The sequence below is a fragment of the Sceloporus undulatus genome, chromosome 4, assembly GCF_019175285.1.
Source record: "Sceloporus undulatus isolate JIND9_A2432 ecotype Alabama chromosome 4, SceUnd_v1.1, whole genome shotgun sequence".
In the NCBI taxonomy this organism is placed as follows: domain Eukaryota; kingdom Metazoa; phylum Chordata; class Lepidosauria; order Squamata; family Phrynosomatidae; genus Sceloporus; species Sceloporus undulatus.
In genome coordinates, this window is record NC_056525.1 from 57,339,143 (window position 1) to 57,364,231 (window position 25,089).

The following is a 25,089-nucleotide window of genomic DNA, read 5'->3' on the forward strand; positions in this document are numbered from 1 at the left end:
AACTTCTTTTTAGGGCACGCATTGGTGTTGCATGGTGTGGCTGCTGTGGCACCGACGAGGGGGAAAGACAGGCAGCGTGGAACAGTCTCAAATAATTGTTCTATTGGAAATATGTCTATGAGAAAAAAGAATTATAAACTAAGAACTATAAATGTAAACTTAAATCAGTTTAATTTTATTAATCTACTTTAATTTATATCCCAATGCAGAGAAATAGAAAAAAGAATGACAAACCCCTTCCTCCAGATCCAAGAACTTGAAGGAAACTTCAAACCAAGGGTGGGGATACATTTAAGATCAGAAAAGGAAAATACGACAGGTTCAAAAAGAAATAAAAGGACGATGGAAACAATACACAGAAAATGTATAAAGGGAAGAAAAATTTAAGAATGCATGGAAAGAAGAATCCTAGGAAGATGAACCTCAAATCTTAGAGAGCAAGGTAGAAACTACTAAAAGAGATATTGGGAAGAACAAGTCACTAGGAGCAGATAATATTCCAATAGAACCGCTACAATCCACACAGACAGAATCAACTCTAGCGATAACTAAAACATGCCAACAAATATGGAAATCAAAATGGTGACCAACAGACTGGAAATGATCAATATAAATCCCAATACAAGCCATTATATTTTCTATCACCATGTATGGATGTGAGAGAAGTGAAGAAGGCTGATAGAAAGAAAATAAATTCATTTGAGATGTGGTGCTGGAGAAGAATGCTGAGGATACCGTGGACAGCCAAAAAGACAAAGAAATAGGTACTTAAGCAGATTAATCCTGAATTCTCACTGGAAGTCAAGATGACGAAACTGAAACTGTCATACTTTGGCTACATCACGAGAAGGCATGACTTGTTAGAAAAGACAATAATGCCAGGAAGGGTAGAGGGAAGAAGAAGAAAGAGGCAGACCGCACGCCAGATGGCTGGACCCAATCAGGGAAGTCATGGGCCTGAATTTACTGGACCTAAGCAGAGAAGTGGAGGATAGGGGTTTTTGGAGATGTCTCATCCACAGGGTTGCCATGAGTCAGGGCCGACTCAAGGGCAGTTAACAACAAGTGTGTGTGTGCGAGAGCAGCAATTTTGAAGATTGCAGTGCATTTTATATTCCTATGTCCACTATATATAGACTGAACAGACACTAATCCTCTTTGCATATCCTCCCACCCTGAGGCCTTGCCATCAACAACAGAACAATACACGGATTAATATGGGAATCACTCCTCCTTACCCAGGGTTACACAGTGTGTGTATGTATGTATGTATGTATGTATGTATGTGTATGTGTACACACACACACACACACACCTCTCTTCCATGTCAGCATTCTCTGAAGATGCCAGCCACAGATGCTGGCGAAACATCAGGAATAAACTCTCCTAGAACATGGCCTGAAAAAGACACAAAAAACTATGGATGCTGGCCATAAAAGCCTTCGACTTCACATTGAATTTGGTTTGGCAATAGGAAAGACCCTTTGATGAGAGGTAAGGTATTTTGATCCAGCTCTGTATTTCCTATGGGTGATTTGTATTATAGATTCTTGTCAAGAATTGCAGCTTGTAACAATTTTTGAGAAAATCTGCTATTTGTTATCTGGTAAGAAAGCTTTTGATTACACATAAAATTGCTATGTCTGTGTTAGCTGTAAGGAGATTAGATAAAAATTTGTCCAGGAATATGGGGTACTTTGATCTTCAGCTATTTATTTTAATTCTGTATTCTCACTGATGTATTATATTTCCCTTTTGCTGTACTGTTTTTTTATTTATTTATGTCAGAGGCTAGCTTATTTCCTGTGAATTTCATCTATGTATGTTTTAGTTCATGACAATCTACAGTTTTATAAATGTTTCTTTTATTATGAAGATAATAAATTCATGCATCCTACTCTGCTTCAGATTTTGGAGGCAATGAACAATGAAATCTCAAAACTAAAGGGGAGCCTATGCATGTCATTGGTGACAGAATTTTATGACAGGACAACTTCCTGATCATTAATGAGTACTTTACACTTTAATACATGTATAACAGAAAACCAAATACATCTTATCGTAATATATCTGTTTATACATTATATAAATTATGCTTTCTCTTACCATACTAGGGCCTAAATTCTATTTTAGGCCTCACTAGAGCAGATCCATTGAATCAATGGGATTTACTTATGTGGCGACTTAACATTCGACTGAATAGGTCTGCTCTAGCTGAGACTAACCAAGAGAATGTCAACTTGCATTTCCAAGGGGGTTAGTAAAATAACTATATAAAATATATAAGAACTATAAAAACAAGAAAAGGAGCAAGAAAGGGAAGAATCATGATGAAAAGAACAGTTAAATCATTTTAGCAGGGCAGCTAAAACAAGGCAGCATGAGAGCCAACAACAATGAAAATCAATTAAAAAACCTACTAGCAGTTATCTTAACTGCCTGAAAATATATTTAATTTGGAAAGTTTCCATGTTCCCACTGAAGACTGTCTATGCAGAGTAGAGAATGTCTATACAGAAAGAGTTACAAAATCTATATATAGTCATTTGTGTGCCCAACACCCCTAAAATACTGGGAGGATATAGAAAAGGCCCTTTCTCCAAGATCTTAAAATCCAGGTACGTTTGTACAGGAGAATGTAGTTCTTCGTATATCCCATTCCTAGGCTATTTGAGCTTTACAAAATAACTTTCAATTATGCTGAGAAATATCATTTTGAATCTGGTCTGAATGCAAATTATATAACAAAGCAATGCAGATGCTTTGTTTTTGCATACTTCTACTCTTAAGGTAGACTAGAAATGGGATGGTTCATGGACCACAATTTGTTCCTGATGTTCTCATCAAACTGTAATTAAGATATTAGTAAAAGGCTGCTGTACGTTTCGTTCATAAGGAAAATAAAATTCATATTCTTAACTTACAGAAATATATCACACCTCAACATTCTATGTCTTTCTTCTTTTTTTCTAGAATGAGAAATTCAATCAGCCCTATACAGATAATATGTCTGTACACCTTGACCTGTAATAGTATGGACGTTACTACACAGGGCTCCTGCAATGGGCTAAGAAGGGTCCAAAAGGGGCCAGGAAGGGAATGGAACGAGTGGGGGACACATTTTACTGCACACAAGGAAGTCCCTCATGCATTCCATTCCCCTCTCTTCTGTTTCCGTTCCAGAGGAGGCGATTTTTGAAAGCTGTTATGAACAGTTCTCAAAAATCACATCCTCTGGAACAGAATGGAAGGGAACGGAACAGGTGAGGGACTTCTGTGTGCAATAAAATGCACCCCCCACTTGCCCCTGGCCCCTTCTGTTCCATTCTCATCCCGTTCCACGGAGCTCCTGTGCGGTAAGGTCCTATATCTGAGCACACAGTCTGCTGATGAATGGTGTCAATTATATTGTGGCACTCCACCACTTACGAGGAGGTCCAATACACTCATTCCCTGGGAAATAAAATGGTACCTGTGAGGTGCTGCTCAGATTGCCAAAACTGTCTTCCAAAGGAAAACAAAACCTGAAAGCAGTGAAAATTTCACTTCTACTTCAAAGGTGAACTGTAGCTTCTCATTCTTACTGTATTATATTTTATATATCTTTCTCCCCAAAATTGGGACTCAAAGAGGCTCAATTTAAAAGAGCAATACAATTAAAATCATACAAAGAGAGGATTAAAATAGAATTAAACTATTTGCTCCTACAAGCCGCTAAGAGAGGAAATTCACCTGTATGAAGAGGGGGTTCCAGAACAAGGGAGATCTGGGGAGCCTCCACTTTGTCCACCTCACCACAGAATAGAGACTACAGCCATTTTTGTGATAGATGGTATTAATAGACGGCATTCAAGTTAGTAGACTTAATTCCCCCCCCCCCCGGTCTCTGAAAGTTTTATTGTGCAGGTGACTGAGATTCATTTATTTAAAATAGAATGATAATCCTGTGGCCTAAAGGCCTTATGTAACCCTGAAGGATGTTTTTACTGGCCCTGGTACCTGTCAGACTACCCTGAAGCTCCCCTACTAGTGAACTGTAGGGAGCAGCTATAATGGCAATTCTGAATTTACACACGCTCCTGTTCATGCATGTTTTTTTTAAAATCTCAACCCATCTTCTCCCAGAGGGCATATTGGTCACTTGCTTTTTTAGGGGCTGGTGCAATCTGAGCTGCATCCTGTGGGCTTAAAAATGGTTCACTCCCATTTAAACAACTTGACCATTCTTCAACCCAAATTTCTAGGGTGCAGTATAATAACATAGGAAACCAAAAGAAATCAGCAAGAGAAATATTGAGAACGGTCACAAAACAGATGTGCTACTTTATTTTATATCTGCCCTATCTCAGTGTACATTTTAAATCCAAATCTGATTAATTTTACTTCTTTTCCCACGCCAGAATTTCAAGATTGTGAAGATGGCTTACTAAGAATGCTTTCCTGCCTGATGCAAAGAACAAGACGTCCAACCCCTTCCATGTGAAAAAGTAAAGCCCATGATTCTTAGGTGCAAGAGACTACTTCAGGGGAATGGCTGGGAAGCTGAGAGGGACCCAGCATTCAGGCACTGAACAGACCCAGACTTATACAGCAGCACAGTTTGCCCCCAAATCCAGACTATGATTTAACTGGGTTTAAAAAAACCTGAGTGAAACAAAAGAAGTCAAACACTTCTCTTCATGCATCTTCATCTATTTCATGAAAAGGACCAACCGTGTACATTTATTCATTTCCAAGATGCCATAAGACCATGTATTGTTTGTACTACTATTTTCTTCACTTGTTTCCAAACTTACCATGTCTGCTAATAAATCGTATGCAGCTCTCAACTACCAAGGGAATTGCTTGGCTGGAATCCTGAGCAACAAAGGGGAAAAATCATGATGAAAAGAATAGTTAAATTATTTTGCAGCTTTTGAAAATTATGCCGTTCTGAAATCCGTATTCTTTTGAACTTTAAGCATCAACAGCGGGCTGCATCCCATTACACTGTGCTTACATGTTTTCTTTGTACAAATGTACTAAGAAAATATGAACTATCACTGAATTTATATGTAATTTAAATTTCTAGATCACACTCACAGGCATAAATTAAGAAGAATTAAGCTTAAAGAGTTACACCTAAAGATGAATTTTTACACATTCTTACAGAACAGCAATTTTCCAACATGGTGCCCTTCATAAGCATTGGACTACAATACCATAATCTACCAGTCAGATATATTCTGTCTTGAAGAATAGTACAAAAAAGAAAAAAGAAAAAGAAAAAAGAATGTGAGCAGGAGATCTTTAGGTATAATTTACAAAGGTTCGACGTTGATGCTTAGTTTTGGCATACTTTCTACTGTTAATGTTAGACTATTCATATTCTAAGAAAGGAGGTTTTTCTCCACAGGTGTTTCCTCAAATACATAATTACAAGTATCAAAATATTAATTAGTAGGTAATATCAAGGCAGAAATGATTGACTGCAAGCTTTTTAAAATAAATTGTTCAGTAATACAGTACATTTAAATATGTTACTTATATGTCAAGGTCTGTTTCAAATGGCAAGAAGCTGCCATTTTTCATTAATTTTGTTCTTATTAACATTAGTCCATTCATCAGTTATGCTTGCATATAAGACAATTAGGCTCTTTATAAATACTTTGTAGACAGAAACAGATAACTGGACCAGTCTCCTACTGAAGATACATGAAGTGGTCTGGAGAAGATTTAGAGGCTTTAAAAATTTACTGTGGAACTTTTTTTTAAAGGACTCATATTTACTGTACAGTATAAAAGCTAATTCATGTGTTCCATGCATCACATCAACATGGCCAAGAAATGGCACCCCTGATGGAGCTATCAAGCAGCATGGAGTTATGGAGTCAGGTGGGCTTGGTTCTTTGTGGCTCCTGATACAGTCAATGGTAAAAAGTATGCATTTGGCAAGAATACTGGAGGGAGGTCAAATCTTTCTGTGCTGGCATTATCAAGACAGGAGAACATTCCTCCCCTTCTGCCATGAAGTTCCTGAATGCATGCCTTTTCTTCTCCCATTAGTTATTGGTGTACCTTGTTCTCCGATTTATGACAACCCTAAGGCATGGTTTTCTTGGCAAGATTTGTTCAAAGGGCACCTGCCTTTCCCTTCCTTTGAGGCTAAGAGTGTGTGACTTCCCAAGGTCACCCAGTAGGTCTTCATGGCAGGAATTCAAGCCCTGATCCCTCAGAGTCCAACTCTCAAGCCACTATACCATACTAGCTCTCATCGGTTAGGTAACTGTTATTCAACTGACAGAGAAAGCTACCTTGAAGATAAAATGTGCTCCCACTTAGGAACAGAGCTTTTGGACTACAATTCTCTAAATCTCCAAGTTGTGTTAGTATGGAAAAAAGTCTGAAAAAGTAACTTATCCATACTTTCCTTTGGGACTGTTTGATACAGTCTCCATTTCAAGGGATCCTGCCAGAGGATGCAGTATGTACCTGTGCATATCAATAACACTGTGTTCTTCTGAATCCTTGGCTTAATCTCCCCCCTCCCCCGCTTTCCATCAAAGTCATGCCCATTTAGTCATGCTTTCCTTATTGGATTTCGGGTCCAACGCATTTTGCAGGGAATACACTGGATTTGGTCTTTTGCTCGGATGCGGAAAATCCGTGGGCGGAAATAACCAATATTTCCCCCCTGTCATGGACGGATCATTTCCTCGTGGAGGCAAAAATCAAGGCCTCTACCCAGATCCCCCCTGGGGGTGGTGGACCTATTAAGATGGTCCACCCTCGAAGGCTGATGGAACCCAAAAGGTTCCAGGAAGCCCTAGAGGGACACATGGTTGGAAGTGACGGCGACTCTGTTGATGCCCTGACTGGTATCTGGAATACCAGTCTCTCTAGGGCTATACACAGTATCGCTCCCAAGCGCCCTCTCAGGCCTGCTTCCAAACGTAAGCCTTGGTACACGGAAGATCTCCGGGTGAGGAAGCGGGACCTGCGATGGCTAGAGCATCGCTGGCGGAAACACCTACGCTTAGCCGGCAAGGCTCTCCTAGACCGCCTGTTGGAGGACTATGGAGAGGCGATACGAGCAGCTAAGAACTCGTTCTATGGTGCTCGTGTCGCGTCCGCGGAGTCGCGTCCAGCAGAGTTGTTCAGGGTGGTCAGGGAACTAACTCAGCTCCCTTCCACCCTGAACCAGATCCTTGAACCTTCTAAGGCCTGCTGTGACCAATTTAACAACTTCTTCTCGGATAAAACCTCTCGGATAAGCGAAGGTCTCAACGCCGGCATTAGAGCAGAACCAAGGGTAGAGGCATCCAGAGCCTCCGTGGACTCCATTAAACTGGATCAGTTTGAGTTGGTAAGTACCGATGATGTGGACAAGATCCTTGGAAGTGTTCGGAAGACAACCTGCTCTCTCGATCCCTGTCCCTCATGGCTAGCGGCTCAGGGGGGACCAGTTGTAACCTCGTTGTTACACCGGATCATAAATACATCTCTGAGGGATGGGCAATTTCCATCCAGCTTAAAATTGGCCACTGTAAAACCGCTGTTAAAAAAGTCCTCCCTCAGCCCTCTGATGCATAATAATTATCGGCCAGTATCGCTATTTTTGGGGAAGGTGATCGAGAAGGCGGTTGCAATCCAGCTTCAATCGATCTTGGAAGATACGGATTATCTGGACCCATTTCAAACCGGCTTTCGGGCGGGTTACGGGGTTGAGACAGCCATGGTCGCCTTGGTCGATGATCTCCGTCTGGGCATCGACAGGGGAAGCGTGTCCCTGTTGGCGCTCTTGGACATCTCAGTGGCTTTCGATACCATAGACCATGGTATCCTTCTGGAGCGCCTGGTAGAGGTGGGAATCGGGGGCACTGCGCTCCAGTGGTTCCGGTCCTACCTCTCTGGGAGATTCCAGATGGTGGAGCTGGGAGACATGTGCTCCGATAAGAGGGCCCTCACAACTGGGGTCCCTCAAGGAGCCATTCTGTCTCCCATGCTTTTCAACATTTACATGAAACCGCTGGGAGAGATCATCCGGAGACATGGGGCGCGGGGTTATCAGTACGCTGATGACACCCAAATAATTTTCTCTCTGTCTCCGACTGATGCAGTGACCAGGGATGGCATCTCTCCTCTCGTGGCCTGTCTGGAGTCGGTAATGGGCTGGATGAGGGAAAACCGACTCAGTCTGAATCCAGAGAAAACGGAGGTACTTGTGATAGGTTCCCCTGGTCCAGATATGGCGGTGGTTCCACCTGTCCTGAACGGGATCACGCTTCCTGTGAAGGACTCCGTGCGCAGTCTGGGGGTGCTTCTTGATTCGCCGCTTCAGCTCAGGTGAATGCGACGGTCAAGTGCACCTGTTATCAGCTTCGGCTTATTCACCAGCTGCGCCCATACCTGGCCCAGAGAGACCTTGAAACGGTGGTACATGCTCTGGTAACCTCTCGATTGGACTTCTGCAATGCGCTCTACATGGGGCAACCCTTATACCACACCCGGAAGCTACAGATGGTACAAAATATGGCAGCCAGACTGGTCACTGGTACCTCCAGGGCCAGTCATATTACACCTATACTTAAAGATCTGCATTGGCTGCCCATCCGCTTCCGGGCACAGTACAAGGTGTTGGTGATAACCTATAAAGCCCTACATGGCTTGGGCCCAGGATACCTGAAGGACCGCCTCTCTCCATACATTCCGCTCCGCACCCTCAGAACTTCTGGGCAGCAACTACTGAAGGTCCCAGGGGCTAGACTAGCCTCCACAACGAGGAGGTCGTATTCCATCGTCGCCCCGGCCCTCTGGAATACGCTGCCCATAGAGCTCCGCTCGGCCACCTCCCTGGCCCAGTTTAGAAGGGAGTTAAAAACCTTCTTATTTCAATCAGCATTCCCCGAATTAAGTTCCAGCTAGTCTTCCCCCCTTCGACGGCAATAGTAGCTGGCTGATAGGGTTTTAGTTTGGATTTTAATATGGTTGTGTTGTATTTTTATTATGTATTATAATGTATGTTTATTGTTATTATTAACATGTTGTTCTCCGCCCTGATCGTTGGAAGGGCGGTATACAAATAAAATTTTTATTATTTATTATTATTATTTATTTCAAGGGCCCACATCTTGGGATAGTTTACCTAAAAGTGATTGCATGAGGGCCCAGTGAAAACATAGAACAAGAGAATTGGCTAAGACTCACCAAAATATCAGTTTAGTCAAGAAGAGCATTTAAAGTCAAATGCTACTGAACTGACAGATGTTAGTTCACATGGTACTGAATTGACTAAATGCAGGTGTGTACAGGAGAGATTTTAGAGGAGAGACAGGCAATCTAATGACAGTAATACTTCTGGACTACAACTCCCAGAATCCGTTAACAACTGGACATGCTGGTTGGGGCTTATGGGAACTGGAATCCAAATCACCTGGAGTGCACCAGGTTGCCTTAAAAACAGAGGGGGAAATCATGTGGTCCTCCAGATATTGCTTAGTTATCATTGCTTAGCACTGGTTATGCTGACTAGCACTGTTGGGTCCTGTGGTTCAGTAATATCAGATAGCCCACATGATTTTCACCTGACATCAGAGCTTCTACAAAGTAATTCTGAAAAACCTAAGCAAAACAGTCATCTCCCAAACTCAAGTCTTTTACGCTCACCAAAGATTCCTGTTTCCAAAAGATAAATGAGCAGATCACAGGAAACAAGTTTTTCTATAAGAGCATTTATAAAATAAAAGAGCATCTAATTTGTATAGCCTGGAAATGAGAAGCAATTATACAAATCAGGGCAAACCTTTCTGCCATGATTTTCCTAGCATGTGCATAATGTATACCAAAATAAATACAATCAAAGGCACCATAAAACCTTTCATTTCATTCCAAAAAAAAAAAAAAAAAAAAAAGGAGGGGGGAATTCATAGTACATAAACATGAAATTAAACATATATGAATGCAACAAAGAACTGGGTTTGGAAGAAAACAACATCCTGAATTCTGGCATGTCCTATCTGAAAAACTTGCTACAGCAAAATATTTTGTCTTTAATTTCTTCAATGTGAAAGAAGGCTGTAAAGCAAATTGCCGGCTTTATCATCAGTAAGGAACACATGGAGCTTGTTACTCTGATACAGAACTGACTTCAAAATAGAAACAGATTACTTTCTGGCTAAATTAAATCTTATATTTCTGCATGGTTCAAGTTAATCAATAGGAACAACAAACAAACGAGTGATTGCAATGAAGCTTCAAGTCAAAAGTGGCCTTGAGAAAAATTTCAGCTCTTCCCATATTGCTCCATTATGATAAGATATAGCTTCTCCATTTTGTGGCAAAATTGCAATGTTGTAAGTTGTCTATGATGGGCAAAAGGATTGTGAATTGTCTCTTACTCCTGTAGGTCATGTACAGATACATCAAACTCTATCCAGCAAGGTGAAGAAAGAATCCAAGAGGAGCACTGCCTCATGTCAGAAAATATAAATATGACAGGAAACCAAAGAAGTAGAGAAACATAAAATGGAAAAATGAGAGTACAGTATATGCAGATCGCATCCATTAGAGGGCAACAGCTTCAAAGTCAGATATTTCAGCCCATAAAACATAGGAAGAAAATGTGTGTCCATGTGTTCGTGTGTGCATGTACACACATGTGCACACAGAAAGGGGCAGTTAGAATGTTTTCATGCTAATGGGAAACAAAATAATTTCAAGCAGTGTACCAGTGAAATGCAACAAAAGGTAACATAAGCGGTTGGTGATTTTTGCCCTTCACTTCCCAGGGATCTGTTTCCCGCCTAAATAACTTAGTTCCAACATTTTGTGTGAAATTAATGTTAACAAGGTAGCCCCTTTCAGCTACTGTGTACCCATAGTGTACATTCCCCCTTCAAAGGCTGCACTTTCAAACTATTTTTAGTTGATACAAGGCAATTTTGGCTGGTCCTATTATTTTCCCTCCGTGAAACCATGTTGTGTAAGTTGAACAACACCTGGTAACCATAAAAACAACTTCATCAAATCTTTTGAAACTGTAAGATGTGTCTATTACCTGCTTCCTTATGGTAGAGCTGCGCCTGCTGATGATCCAAACAGCAAGGTAAACCATCATTGGAGGAAAAAGGAGCAGAGGAAGAGAAAGCAAAGGCGTATGTCAAGATAATCACTTGGTAATCAAAATACTAGCTCACTTGGTATATAAATGGAATGTATGCCATATGCAGGTTTCATTTTTATCAATTTTTAATTGTATGTACAGCACTGTGTAAATCGACAGCACTATATAAATGAAGTTTTAATAATAATAATAATAATAATAATAATAATAATAATAATAATGGGTTCTTTGTGCAGCTGGAGGCAGAAAACTATTTCCAGTGATTTACTTCTGACTTTTAGAAACATTGAGTGATCTAAAATAAAAGCAGTGTAATGTCCAAATGGGCACAACACAGCTTATTGCTAACATAAGGCTATACTTAACCTTTTGTTTCCAAATGTAGAGAAACCTATTATAAAGCCCCATCATTCTGATGTCAGTTAGAGATAATTTATAGGCAGCATCCTGGCTAAGGTAGTTGTGTTCTGCTGGTTGATTTTGAGCCACAAGGATGAGGAAAATGCAAATTGATTTCTCCTCTCTGCATTTAATACAAACCTATTAATGATTCTTTATTAAAACATGTGCTCAACAAAAGAAAAATGATGGACAAATTAAATCACACTGAAATAACAAGCTCACTGTTACAAATGGTCTCATGATTACTGTTTATATTCTCAGATATGGATGCATGATCCAAAGAAGTTAGAATAGGCGTTCAAGTTTTCACTAATCCTTTTCTGCTGTGGATGAGGTGGAGATTTGATTCTTTCATATCCTTTTTAAAACAGATCAGTGTCAAGCTGATTGCACTAAATTCAAGAGCAGTTCACTTTAAGTGCAAGAAACTGTACTGTCAGATGGAGCTACATGCAACTAAGAGAAGGAACAAACATGCCCAATATATCTCATTTTATTTAAGAAATTTTATATAGTGCTTTTCTTTAAAAACTCAAACATATTCACAAAGTCACAATAAAATACAACTAAAACAACCAATACAAAAAACAGCAATACAGTAAATCTGTTGGTAAAATACCGCTAGACATTAAGAAAAATGCCCAAGGCATACATTTCATATTTCCAACTGTTGGCAGAAACATTCCACTAAGCACCACCTGATCTCAGACAGATTATTCCACATGATAATCAGCATAATGGAGAAAACTCTCCTCTGCACCAAGACTAAATAAATGACTAGCAAAAGGCCAATTGTAACTAACAATTCCCCTTCAGAACACAAAAGCCAAATTGGCCAATATAAAAGAAAGAGGACCTTTAGAAAACCTGGTCCTAAGCAGTTCATAAAGCAAGAAAAACACCTTGACTGTGGCTTGATAGCTAATCAACAACTACTGCAGAGTGTCCATTGTAGGAGTCACACATGTGTCATAGCAAACCACTGCATCCTACATTAGCTGTAGATTCCAAACAAAAGCAGCCTCACATAAAATCCAATGAACTGATCCAATTTTAAGGCTACCAATTTTTGGATCACTACAGTGGGCTATATTTGTTTATTTCATTTTTATACTGCTTTTCTCCTAGAGAGGGGCCCGAGATGGCTTCCAGAAATAGTAAATTAAAAACATTTACAACGAAATTTAAAAACACCTCATAAAACACATTAAAATTATTATAAAAACAACAAAAAGTTTAATAATAAAACATATGACACCCCCCTTATATATTAAAACCTGCTTAAACACCAATGTCTTTGCCTGTCGGTGAAAGGAAAGCACCGAGGAGGCTGGGCTAGCCTCCCATGGAAGGGCATTCCAGAGGGTGGAAGCAGCCACTGAGAAGGCTGTCTTATGTCTTCTCACCAAGCAAGCCTGTGATTGTGGTGAGGCCAAGAAAAAGCCTTCTCCTGAGGATCTTAGAACTCTGGCAAGTTCATATTGGGAGACACAGTATTTCAATTGCCTGGTCATCTATTCTGTAACAGTTGCAGTTGTTCTACCAGGCAAAGCTGGTAATGGATTCTTTGTGACTGAGAGCACCTGGATCTGCAGCAACAAAGATGAATCTAAAGACACCCCCTACTTGACCACTTCCAAAGAAAGGTAAATTCCTTGACCAAGGAACCAGACAGCTACAGAGTTTTCATCATGTCAGGATTTGATTTTAGTTAGTTGGCCTTCATCTAGTCCACCACTGTATGCAGGCATAGGGCCAGATTGTGCACTGCCAAACCTGACTCAGATAGAAGAAAGAAACGGAGCTAGATGTGATTCTGACTCACTCAGTAAAACCTAAAAAGGCACGACTAAGTCAATGAATAGAACTAAAGAGAATAACAAAATAATAAACCCCTTCCAATCAGCATTTAAGATCCCTTTCATACAAATGTCCTCTTGTAAGATTTTCACAATCAGGCTCACTGTGGATTCTATTTTCTTCTGCCATGCCCCTTACTTCTACACACTCAGTCCTTGGGACTAAAAGGGTACAAGACAATGAATAAAACTAGGAACATGGCAGAAGAAGAATTCCCATGGCATTCAGCCTATCTCTTTCTTGAAGAACTGAGATGTCTTTTTTTATTTTTATTTTGCAGTGTTCTTTAGTTTTATTCATTCACTTGCTTAGGTCTGAAAGGGCATGTCTCAGTGTGAACAGAATTAAAGAGTATAGCAAAAGATTCCCTTTGTACTCAGCTTTGTTATGAAGATCTCACAAAAAGGTAATCAACTCTACATGAAAGAGATCTATATGATAATGTAGGCCTCTCTGGAACCTAAGAGATGTGAAGGATTAAGTAAAACTCAGGACAATGGCAGAAGAGAAACCGTCACATTCAGCATATATAGATCTCTTTCATGTAGAGGCTGACATGTCTTCATGTGAAAACTTCACAACAAAGTTGAATGTGGTTTTTCTTCTTCTTTTGCCATGCTCCTTAGTTCTACTTGTCATTCAATGGGACTCAAAAGGACTTGACGAAGCAAGGGAAAAAACCTCCTGTATCTCATTTGTACATGAAAGAGATCTATACAAGAATCAGATACAGGCCTTTCCCTGATCTATCCAGGGATGCTGGGGAAGGATTGGGACTTCCTCTGTGCGAAGCACATGCTTTTATCACTGAGTATAACCAATTTCACACTTTCTCTTGCATCAAAGATTCATGGATCTAAGCCAACATTCACCAAGAGCTAGTAAAAGAGCCTCACACAGTGCCACAGATTTGGGGAAATCTACATATTCCCAACATAAAGCTAACATCTAGGTCATGAGAGCAATACTCTGGGTTTGCTCATGACTTCATCCATCAATGCACTAACACAGCTGCTATCCTGCTCTGCATTTTACTGATATGTCAAAATTCTGACTTCAACCACCCAAAAAATTTAAGCAAAAATTTTGTGAAATCTGAAAGAGTCCACCTGTAATGAAGGAGCCCCTTCTTCACCCATGAATGCAGATTCAAACCAGTTGTAATAGTCTTTGGACTTGTTCACCTTCTTTCCATTTTTACTTCTATGTCAATCATTTTTCTGCAAAATGAATTGCAGAAGATACAAGCTACTGAGAAGTTCCTGGATCACACACTCCCAACTCACTGCCAGAACAGATGGTTGCTGAATTTGTAATACAGGCAATCTTGCCTGTGCTTACGAATCATGATGACACTTTTAATTTTGTGATTATTTCTTCAAGAAAAAAAAAATCAGCAAAGAGCAAACTGAAATGATCACAATTTTAAAAATAGCAAATTCCTCTTAAAGGCAATGCAGCACAGTTTAACCTTTCATTTTGAATGATACTCCTATATTTAATGTTGTCCCACAATAAATAATATTTTATTATTACAGACGTCAGACTCTAATTAGGACCTGTCAGCTCTGCTTTACTATGAGGAATGTAAACTGAAGTAATGACTCCAGATATGAAACAATAACTCTCCTTTTATTAGAAAGGCTAGCAGTCATGCCCACAGAAAGACAGACATCTCATATGTATGAATATACCTTGACTTCTAGACCAACATAGAATAGCAATTCAGAGATTTGAAACACTTCACAGAAGGCCCAATTAAACATCATTTTTTCCTATTATTATTTCCACATATGTAGTGACATTTATGATAGTATGATTGATACTGGGCCCAGTTATAACAAAACGTTTATTCTCTTCACTGCTGCAATCCAATTCCATGTCAGACCAGATGAGGTCAATGGGACAAAGTGAAAGAAAACCCTTGTATGACTGATCCTTCCCCTCCTCCATTAAGCAATCAAAAGCCCTTCAAGTATTTATTTCAAGGCTCTTTATTTCTCATAACAGGGGTAAATCCAATTGTGTCTTGTCTGTCTTGGGAAAAAAGAAGAGGTATTACTACATATTCACTTATTAGCATGGGATTCCCTCTGCAGCAAATTTGTTAGGGTGGAACCATTATTATAATTTATTATTAGATGCTTTTTTCTTTTAAAAAGACACTCATCACATTTTACAATTAAATATATATAAAAGTTAAAAACTACACACACACAAAACTAAACCACCCCAGAATAATAACAAATTTTAACTACACATTATGTTTAACATGGGACAGGCCTGTGACAAATTCTCTTCTCCCTGAACCATTTATAGACACACACCAATGACATTTTCCAGCTCCCACTAGAAGCAGTCAAAGACCGATGAGAGGGACAAAACACAATAATCTTACAATGTGTATGTTTGCCTAAAGTTTATGGGTCTGGGAAAACAAGTTGGTATGGGCTTCCTCTTTTGGTGGGAACCACATTGTCAAGTGTAATATCCAGTCCTGCCCTTACACCTGGATGTTGAACAATAAAACAAATGTTCCTATTTCTCTCTCTGAACCTCTTTGCCAAATGGCCAAAGTAGCTATTCACAATCTGAATCCATCCACATTCTATATAAGCCTGACTGCAGTAACTCTGTAAAAATAGAGATCACAAATTCTTCAACTACATTGTTCAGTAGGGCAATATTTTAATCTGTAAATTACAGTATGTTCTTACATTATATCTGGGTTTTGGGAGGCTACCTGATAGGTTTCCAAATATGAACCTACACTGCCTTGAGCTTGGATTTTCAGAAAGCAAGTGGCACCAAAATGGGGAAAGTGTGAAGGTATCTTAGCATAAATGTTTGGATTACTGGACAACACTGAAACAACAAAGGCTGTTAACAGTCACACCTACCTGGCCAGGGAGCAGTCAGTCCTTTGACCTGTTAAAAGAAAAATACATGTAAAGTATGTTGTTCTTTTTTAAAGTAGAAATTTGCAGCAAGGAGAAAGAATAGAGAAACTGTCTGACTTCAGTTTGAGATAAGAGGGAATTGGGGAAAAGTTTTATCCCCCCCCCCCCCCCGCCAAAGGTGCAACAGGGCAGCTGCTTCCTTCTTGCACTGCTGTTATTGTGATTAAGACAGCCATCCCGGCTAACAAGGCTCCTTTGGTGGCTGACCAGGAAATGTACAAAACAGCTCCAAGCTGCTTAAGGACTCTTTCTTTGAAAAGCACTGCAAGTTTCATTAAAAAAAAACACTAGTTTGCTAGAGGTGCACTAATTGTTGATGTCTGTTGCTAAAAAGAGCGATGCCATCTCTCCCTCTGCCTTCTTCCCAGGGGACTTAGTAGGGAAGTGAGATTATCATTTTATGAAATCACTCAGAGAGGCTGAAAACATTCATGAATTTGTTAGCCTACAGGCACAACTTCTAACACCATATTTGTTTCAGTAATCTAATCATGGTTTTAAATGGTTCTTTCTGTTCATAATGGTTTGTATAAAAATAAAAAATTAAAAAAAATTAAATGGTTCTTTCTGTAATCATAATTATTTTTTTTAAAAAATCATCCCACTAACCTTCTTTTAGCTTGGAAAGAAAGGGACCAAACCACTATGTCTGTTCTGATACAGATAATATTTTATGAGTGCAGTTAACAGTAAAAAAAAAAGAGGAGACACAAATTATCTGGCACATATCACAATTGAGACAGATTTTAAGCTGATTTCTGTACTGGAATGTTGTTGATTTGTTGTTGAAAGATCTGACCTGACAGCTTAAGCTTAAATAAAGATGTGATGGGAGCGAGGCTAATTGTTGATCATGGAAAATAAATAACACATTTTGAACAGTCAGTTTTCCCCTCCCAATATGATCCTCAACTACCTAGAATAGTGCATAATTTATAATAACATTATTCCAAACCAGAGTTTCTTACCATCTGTCCCATTTCCATCACAGAATATTCATACGTATAAATTACATGGCTGTGGCAACATCAAAGGGTTCTAGTATTACAGTGACAAATGCAGATGGAAGGTAGGGAAATAATTACTTGCAGACTGAAAGACCTGCTGGTACTTTTTATTAACGGAACTTGTCATCTTCAGATTAAAGTAATTTGCAAAAGGAGTCAAATGTCACCTTAACGGAAATCGCAAGGCAGTGGGGGCAGGGAGAGACACAAAGCAATACCAAATTCCTCCAAAGTTAGACAACCAGACATATTCCACAGTCTGCCAAGCAATCTCACACAATGAAGCAGAGCCAACATTATTAAAAGATTTCAATAACCCACTCCCTAATTCAATAGCACTTATAAATTGGATTTAGGATTAACATTTAGCATCTCCTGCATATGCAGAGTTCTGTCCCTGCCTTAGAGAAAAATATCCACATACATATACATACACATATGCATACACATATATTCTAACTTCCTTGCCCTTCCAGATAACTATGCCATGGTGGCTCCTAACTACCGTACATCGACTGTAGGTCAACCTCATGTATAAATCGAGGGCAGGTTTTTGGGGCCAAAATTATGGATATTAATATGACCTGGGGATAAGTTGAAGGTAAAATTTCAGGCATGTAACTAAGGATCTAAAGGATGAAGCAAAGGAAAACAATACCAAAGAACTTACAAAATTCCAGCAGGCATAACTGTTTGGGCTCACCCTAAAGGCTGAATGGATGAGAGAGAGAAGGGGGGTCAGATTACACTCTTCTCTTTCACCAGGGGATGGTTCTGTTTTTAATAAGAGTTAAAATACAGTACTTACACTGACCCATGGATAAATCGATTCTGGTATTTGGGGTCAATTTTTAATTAAAATTTCTAGACATATACATGAGCATTTACTGTATGTTTATTTTACTATTTTTAAAACAGCTTCGACTCAGAGGACTAGCAATTTAGCTCCAAACTGTCCAAAAAGCATTAAAAAATAGCACGTGGAATAGAGGATCTTCTGACTTAAGAACATTCATTTTTCTTATAACTTTGCCATCAGGGAGTCTGCTGCACAGGGAGGTTAAAAGGTGCCTTAAGCATGCTGGAATGACACAGTCAGCAAGGACCCAGGAATGGAATTATCACAGAAGGCAGATTGAATGTTATATGGAGATACACAAAAACACACACCTGTGTGTGTGTGTGTGTGTGTGTGTGTGTGTGTGTGTGTGTGTGTGTGTGTGTGTGTGTAATTTTACTGTTCTATGAACAGAGAATTTCATGGTGCCATGGCATCTTGATCACCTAGCCTTCCTTTACCCAGATGCTGGACAGATGGGATTTTCATGGGTGTTCAGATACATAATTTGTGATGGCATCTTGGTTCACTAATGGTGTCAGACAAATTATTCCAGCTTCCAACAGGCTGTGAGCTTCACACCGCAACCCAAATCTATCTAAACAATACCCTGTTCTTCTTAGTTTACTTATAAAGCTAATTACAGAACTGTAACACAAGCTAATCTGATGATAAAAGCAGCTTCCTAAAGGATAAAATATCTGCATGCCAAGAGGAGGGCAAAAAATAGCCGTAAGGATTTCCCTAGTTTGTTTCTGCAGAAATGGTGGAATGAGTGGGGGAAACAAGGGAGGGAAAGGAATGGGCATATGCTTCATTTAAACAAATAGATGATGCACATTATTGGCTCATTAAGCACTTCCATTTCACTATTACTTAAGTAGCACTGTAGAGATGGAATAATAAATCCATAAAACATGACTTTGTCCACTTAGCATCGATAATCCAAGATAGGTTATGCTCAGTCAGCTGCCTAATTCAGTAATTATAAGGGATAGGCTGACCAATGATAAGCAATTCCAAGACTTACTTTCTCCCAGAGTCTTCTGGAGGAGGTCATGTTTGGCTTGAAGCTTGGTGATGAGGTTCCTGCCTTCCAGATACTCCTTCAACTTCTAGTGGAGATTTTAAAAGGGGGGGGGCAGGTAGAGAGAGAGAAACAAGGGTCAATACTGATTTTGCAAATACAGAAGGACAATGGAACAAGAGTCTGGAATGAATCAAGACAGTCAGGAAACTCTGTTTCTGTTTCTTTTCTTTTCGCCACACACAACTGGAATAAGTAGCTTAGGGGAAATCAAACAACCATATTTCCTATGCAGTAGGAATACCATATATGCCAATACCTATCACATAGACACACCAAACCTAACATACAGCCCAACCTAACACAGAGTTGTAAAGTAGACTTTAGTTCTTAATCAGAGACTGAGGCTTTGCATCAGATGAACACAGTATCAGCCAGTCTTAATATCTAACAGCCCTCACACTTACTGTCCTCTGCTACATTCTGCGGATTTCAAAATGGACTTAGCACTATCATCTGGGCTGCTAATCAGTGAATACTGCAAAATGTATTGGTTATACCTCTGTTACTAAAGTAGCTGCCCCAAGCTGCCGGGAACATGCCATGAAACCACTCCAGGCAACTGCATGGTGGTAGTGTTGTGGCATTTTGGCGGTGTGGCCTTTAGATGCTGCATGCTGCCGCAGTGGAAAGGGTGCCTTTTCCCCAGAGCAAAAAGGAGCGGCTTTCTGTTGCTTCTTTTTGTGCCAGGAAAATGCTGGATCCGGGCTGTGGCGTGCGGTTGCTGTGGCCCTGATCTGGTACTCAAAGGGGCAGCATAGAGCTACCCCTTTTCCATCATCTGTTTCTCTCCTAAGATAATCTTTCCCCACCTTTATAATGTCTATAGTTTTACAAGGATGAGCGTAAAATAACAATGCAGTCCATGTTTAATAAAAATCATATTGCAGAAATAAATTGATGCCGTATTTTAAAACTGCAGAAGATCTGAAACAATGAAATAAATTTGTGAACAATATACTACAATAGTGTCTTTGCAGCTAGAGTAATTTAAATACATTTTAACCCTATTTTTAGACAACAAGAACCACTGGTACTTCACCGGCAACTGATATTTTGAATGGTTATTTGTGATATCACACATGTAGTTTTTACTCCTGCACACTCTAGCATCATCCAGGAATACATGAATCCTTGTTCACTCTGAGACGGATTGAGTCTTTGTAATGATTCCAAATGAATGCAATCATTTGATCTGTACACTGTGAAAAAATTCTGAGGGCATTTGAAAAGTGCTATACACTGGCCAGGCATTACAGATATTTTTCCCCCTGCCAGAGATGAGAATGGAATCACTAGTACTAGAATCCATAGTGGAAAATCGCCATTATGAAAGTCCTTGCCATTAAGTAGTCAGTACTGGCAATCTCATGCTTAGAGCACTGTAATACAATTGATGTGAGACCACTCTTGTATTAGGTGTAGCTGCACCAGCTAATACAAAATGCTATGCTTAGACAGTGAATAGTCATCAAACTGTACTAATAATATAATGGTGTTGAAGCACCTCCACTGGCTGCTGACTAGCCACTGAACAATTTGAGACAAAGTACCAGATAAATTGACTTCCTTTATACAGACACATATCCTTGCTAGAGTCAGGGAAGGAAGCCTTGCTATCTGTACTGGAACATGCAGATTCTGGCAGTAACCATGAAGCAAGTTATCTATATGGTGACTTTCTCCATTTTCTGGAATATGCTTCCCTAGTATAGCATATAGTTTAACTATAGCATATAGTTTAAATCAGTGATTCCCAAAGTGGGTGATACGTCCCCAGTGGGGTGGTGAGGGGAAAGTGGGTTAGTAGGGGGTAGTGAGAGGAAAAGGGAGCGGCGGGATGACTTCAGTCAAAGTATTGGTGTGCAAGAAAGCCAGGAGAACCAGCGGACTATAGTGTAGGATGATGATGATGATGTCGTCGTCTCTGGGGAAGGAATATCTGTCCTCAACCAGTATTTTACTCAACAAGTATTTTCTAACAGGGCTCTCACACATAGAGAACTGTTCTGAAAATTGAATTGTCTCACAGAAGTTGCATCCCAAAGGCTGTCAGATTCAAGGTTCAAACTCTGCCATGAGGGAGCAGCTGAATTCTTGATGGCACATGCATGAATTTGTAGCTTGGTAACTGGAAAAGCCTGGCAAACTACATTCAATGAGGCGGATAGGGTGATATCAAAATTAGGTTGATATCAGGATATTCTTTGCTGTATGTGGACGACAACGGAAAAATGAGGAAAGCTATACATAGAAGCTACCTAGCCAAAGCTGAAATATTTTCAGTACCTACAGTCAACACAGGAATGAAACAAAATGTACTTGGATTCTGCAATTTATACCAGCTCTGCTATCACAACTGTGGTCATCAGTATCGTCCCAGAATGGTGAAAAATCTTACAGAAATTGGACCAATTGCATCAGACTACTTGGTACTGAAAATTGTGGTGTCACTGCAGGTGGAGCATCCCTGAAAAGGGTGGCATGTGCACAGTAGCAGGAGGTTGCATAACCAATGCTGCTGAACATGGGTCTCAGAGACATTAGGTGTAATGAAAATCTAGTGGCAGCTGCCTTGTTTGGCAGTACCCTTCATAGCACTAAGTTGAGCTGCATTACTTCCACTACAATTACTTGTCTCTCACCACGTTTTTGAGGGTGATGCTCGGGGCATATCTAGAGCACCTTGCCTGGAGGCCCTTCACACATGAACACTGAACTGGTCCATGTTCTAGACACAAAGCATTTCAAGTCCTTCGTCACAGCTTAGAATGTACTGTGCTTGAGCATACATTACTCACTTCCTAGCTCATTGTTCTTTACATATGGATAGAAAAAAAACCTTGCAAATGCCAGTTGTAAGAAGGTTTAGAATATGTTTTATATAAATTACTATTAGGAACTTGAAATGAATTCTCTAGAAAGACTCTCAGTCATAATTTAATCTTATTATCTGGCAAAGTTCATTAAATACCAAAGTGTCTTGATATCTTAGATTAGTGACACTCTGCACATTTATTCCTCATTTAATTTTAGGATGAACTATTTTAGACTTCACTGTGCCAGTTAATTACAGCATTACAGATTATGACTTTGTGTAGTTAAAATAATCAGTGTTAAATGCACCTCTTTAAAGGCCAAACTGTCCAAAAATCACAGCAATGAAGAGGAAAAGGAAGGAGAAGAAAAATTACTGTCAAGTATTATCAATATGGACTTTTAAACAAAAAACAATCTTAACCCATAAGCTCTCAGGAGGTCTTGAAATTAACTACATTGTTTAGTACAAAATTAACACAACTGCCAAGAAATGTAAGATTTAAATGAGAATTCAAATCAACCCACACTATACTGAGAAATACAGGAAACACAATGCCAAAGTGCAGTGATTAGAGAAACCTTTCATCACAGCCATGTTCACAGTTCAATGGCTTACTCCCTGCTGTCAGTCAAGGCCCCATTAAAACAAATAACCACCTGATAATAAGACATGACAGATCGCCTGCCTAGAGCCAATTTAAAGTTCAAGGTGAGATTCTGAACTTTAAAATTATTAAGTAGCTATATGGAGATTGTTAAAAAAAAAGGCACACACAGAGAGCGAACCCCAGAATGTGGCCCAGAGATCAGAACAAAGAGTTCAGTCTTATGCTGGTTTGTGGTCAAACTGTGGCTTGAGAGAATCATAGTTTGTCACATATGAATGCAGTAGTAAACTAAAGTTTGCTTTAAGGCAGGTAGCTCATTTCTAATTGTCTCTCCTTGTGCCCAGAAGAGAAGAGAAGGAAAGAGCATGCAAGACCTAATTTCACTGATGCTCAGTCTGGGTTGTAACCAGTATTTTATTTTACATTTTCCTGGCTATCTTTTGTTGATTTTCTTGAGCAAGGAAACTGGTCAAGTACTTCTTCAACTGCTGTCCCTATCTCTATATATAAGTGAAACTAGGTCATCCATGGCACCAGTTTTTTATAGACCAGAGTGTGAGATAATGGGCTATAACTGGGGTCCTAAGCTTTAACACTTAGCATAATACCAACAGGTAAAGCTTTACCTAATTTTAGACATCAATATGTCAGTGCAGGATTGGGCTAGAAGTCATTTGCAGATTGCAGTGGCCTCTTTGTAACTGCTAGGCTTTGGATCCATGACCACTTGTAGATATCAAAATCTGTGGATGCTTGTGTTCCATTATATATAGTGGGGTACAGGGGTACCCCGGGTTACGAAATTAATTCGTTCCGCCGCCGCTTTCGTAACCCGGAATACTTCGTAAGCCGAAAAAGCCATAGGCGCTAATGGGGAAAAGCCGCGATTTCGTGCGAAATAGCCGCAGAAAAGCACCAAAATTTTTTTCGTAACCCGAAATAACCTTCGTAACACGGAACAGTTTTTTTGAATGGATTTTTTTCGTAACCCGGAAATTTCGTAAGGGGCCATTCGTATCCCGGGGTACCATGTAGTAAAATGGTGCCCTTTATATAAAATGAGAAAATCAGGTTTGCTTTTCGATTTTGTTTTTCAAAACAATATTTTCAAGCCATGGATGACGAATCCATGGATGCAGAGAATCAACAGTATGAGATTAATTTTGTTTGACAGTAAAGGTAAAGGTAAAATAGTCTCTTTGACATGATGCTAGGCGTAACTATAGTAGGCTGTCGTCTCTATTACTAGTCGAAGCGTCAGTGTTGTCCAGGACTACTCTGGTGGCCATGTGCCCATCATGACTGACAGAACATTGTTACCTTCCCACCAAAGAGGTACCTATTTATCTACTTGCATTTGCATGCTTTCAAAACTGTAGGCTGGCAGAAGCTGGGACTGTGACAGGAGCTCACCCCATCATGCAGCACTCGCGCCTCAAACTGCCAACCTTTTGGCCTGTTACAGACTGCCAAAATAAAGCTGCTAGGTCTCTTTGGAGGTATGTTATTTAAATGATACATGGTCCTAAGAGTCCAGAGGTCGCCCCAAAGCCACCTCATCCATTCCTAGCAGTGGAGTGAGCTTTGGTGCAGCTTTGGATTTTAGGACCCATGCATCATTTAAACAGCATACTCCAAAGAGACCTGAAGCAGCTTTATTTGGCAGTCTGTAACAGGCCTTTGATCTTTGGATCATAAGAACTGGTTGTCTTAATCACTGAGCCCCATCCCTTATTGCTTGAAGCTCTCTTCTGTTAGTGACAGGTTTTCCATTTTATGGTGTTGCCATCATGCACCTATGTAGACAAGCAACTTACCTTTCCGAATGTATAGTTTGATATCAAGATGATACCACTAGTCTGGCTAATCCATCAGAGTCAAGTAGAGCAGGCAAAGACAGCCTGAAATCACAAGTTTCTCTGCTGTCAAGTTCTTGATGGAAGAATGTGTTATTCCTATACCACAGGATCTTACATCAGTCCTCTCCACAGCTACACAGCTAAAACAACCCCCCCTTTGGTATTTACCAGTAGAAAGCAGCTGTCAGAGGGGGGAAAAATAGGGTGATGTGTAAACCAATGTGAATTCTTCCCACTTTGCTGGCAAGGCACATGTTAATTTGTTTCCAGGGCTTATGGAAATGCCTTCTGTCATATGACCAGATCTTTAATTCTTCTCTTTGATCTATATAGATAAGCTCCTTTAAAAAAAGAAGCAAACAAGCAGCAACAAAGTCAGCAGGACACCGAGCTTGAGCAAAAATATTCCTAGAAACCACTGGGGGATACCAGAGCCATTACATACTGCACTGTCAATTATGAGAGAGAAAAAATAGTAAAATTGATTTTTTTAGGCCATCATGATAACTGAATACAGGCATAGTTATGAATAATATTTTTAGAAATC

At 39.8% G+C, this 25,089-nt stretch overlaps 1 protein-coding gene across 1 annotated transcript in view; it reads right to left on the reverse strand.

Annotated features, from left to right (window-relative positions):
• The window catches only part of SRGAP2 (SLIT-ROBO Rho GTPase activating protein 2), a 266,745-nt gene that overhangs the window by 43,569 nt on the left and 198,087 nt on the right, over nt 1-25,089 (reverse strand). Inside the window, 4 exon segments of the mRNA XM_042463031.1 lie at nt 4,797-4,857; nt 11,036-11,060; nt 16,264-16,291; nt 19,199-19,283. Of these exon segments, the coding sequence (XP_042318965.1) occupies nt 4,797-4,857; nt 11,036-11,060; nt 16,264-16,291; nt 19,199-19,283 (199 nt within the window).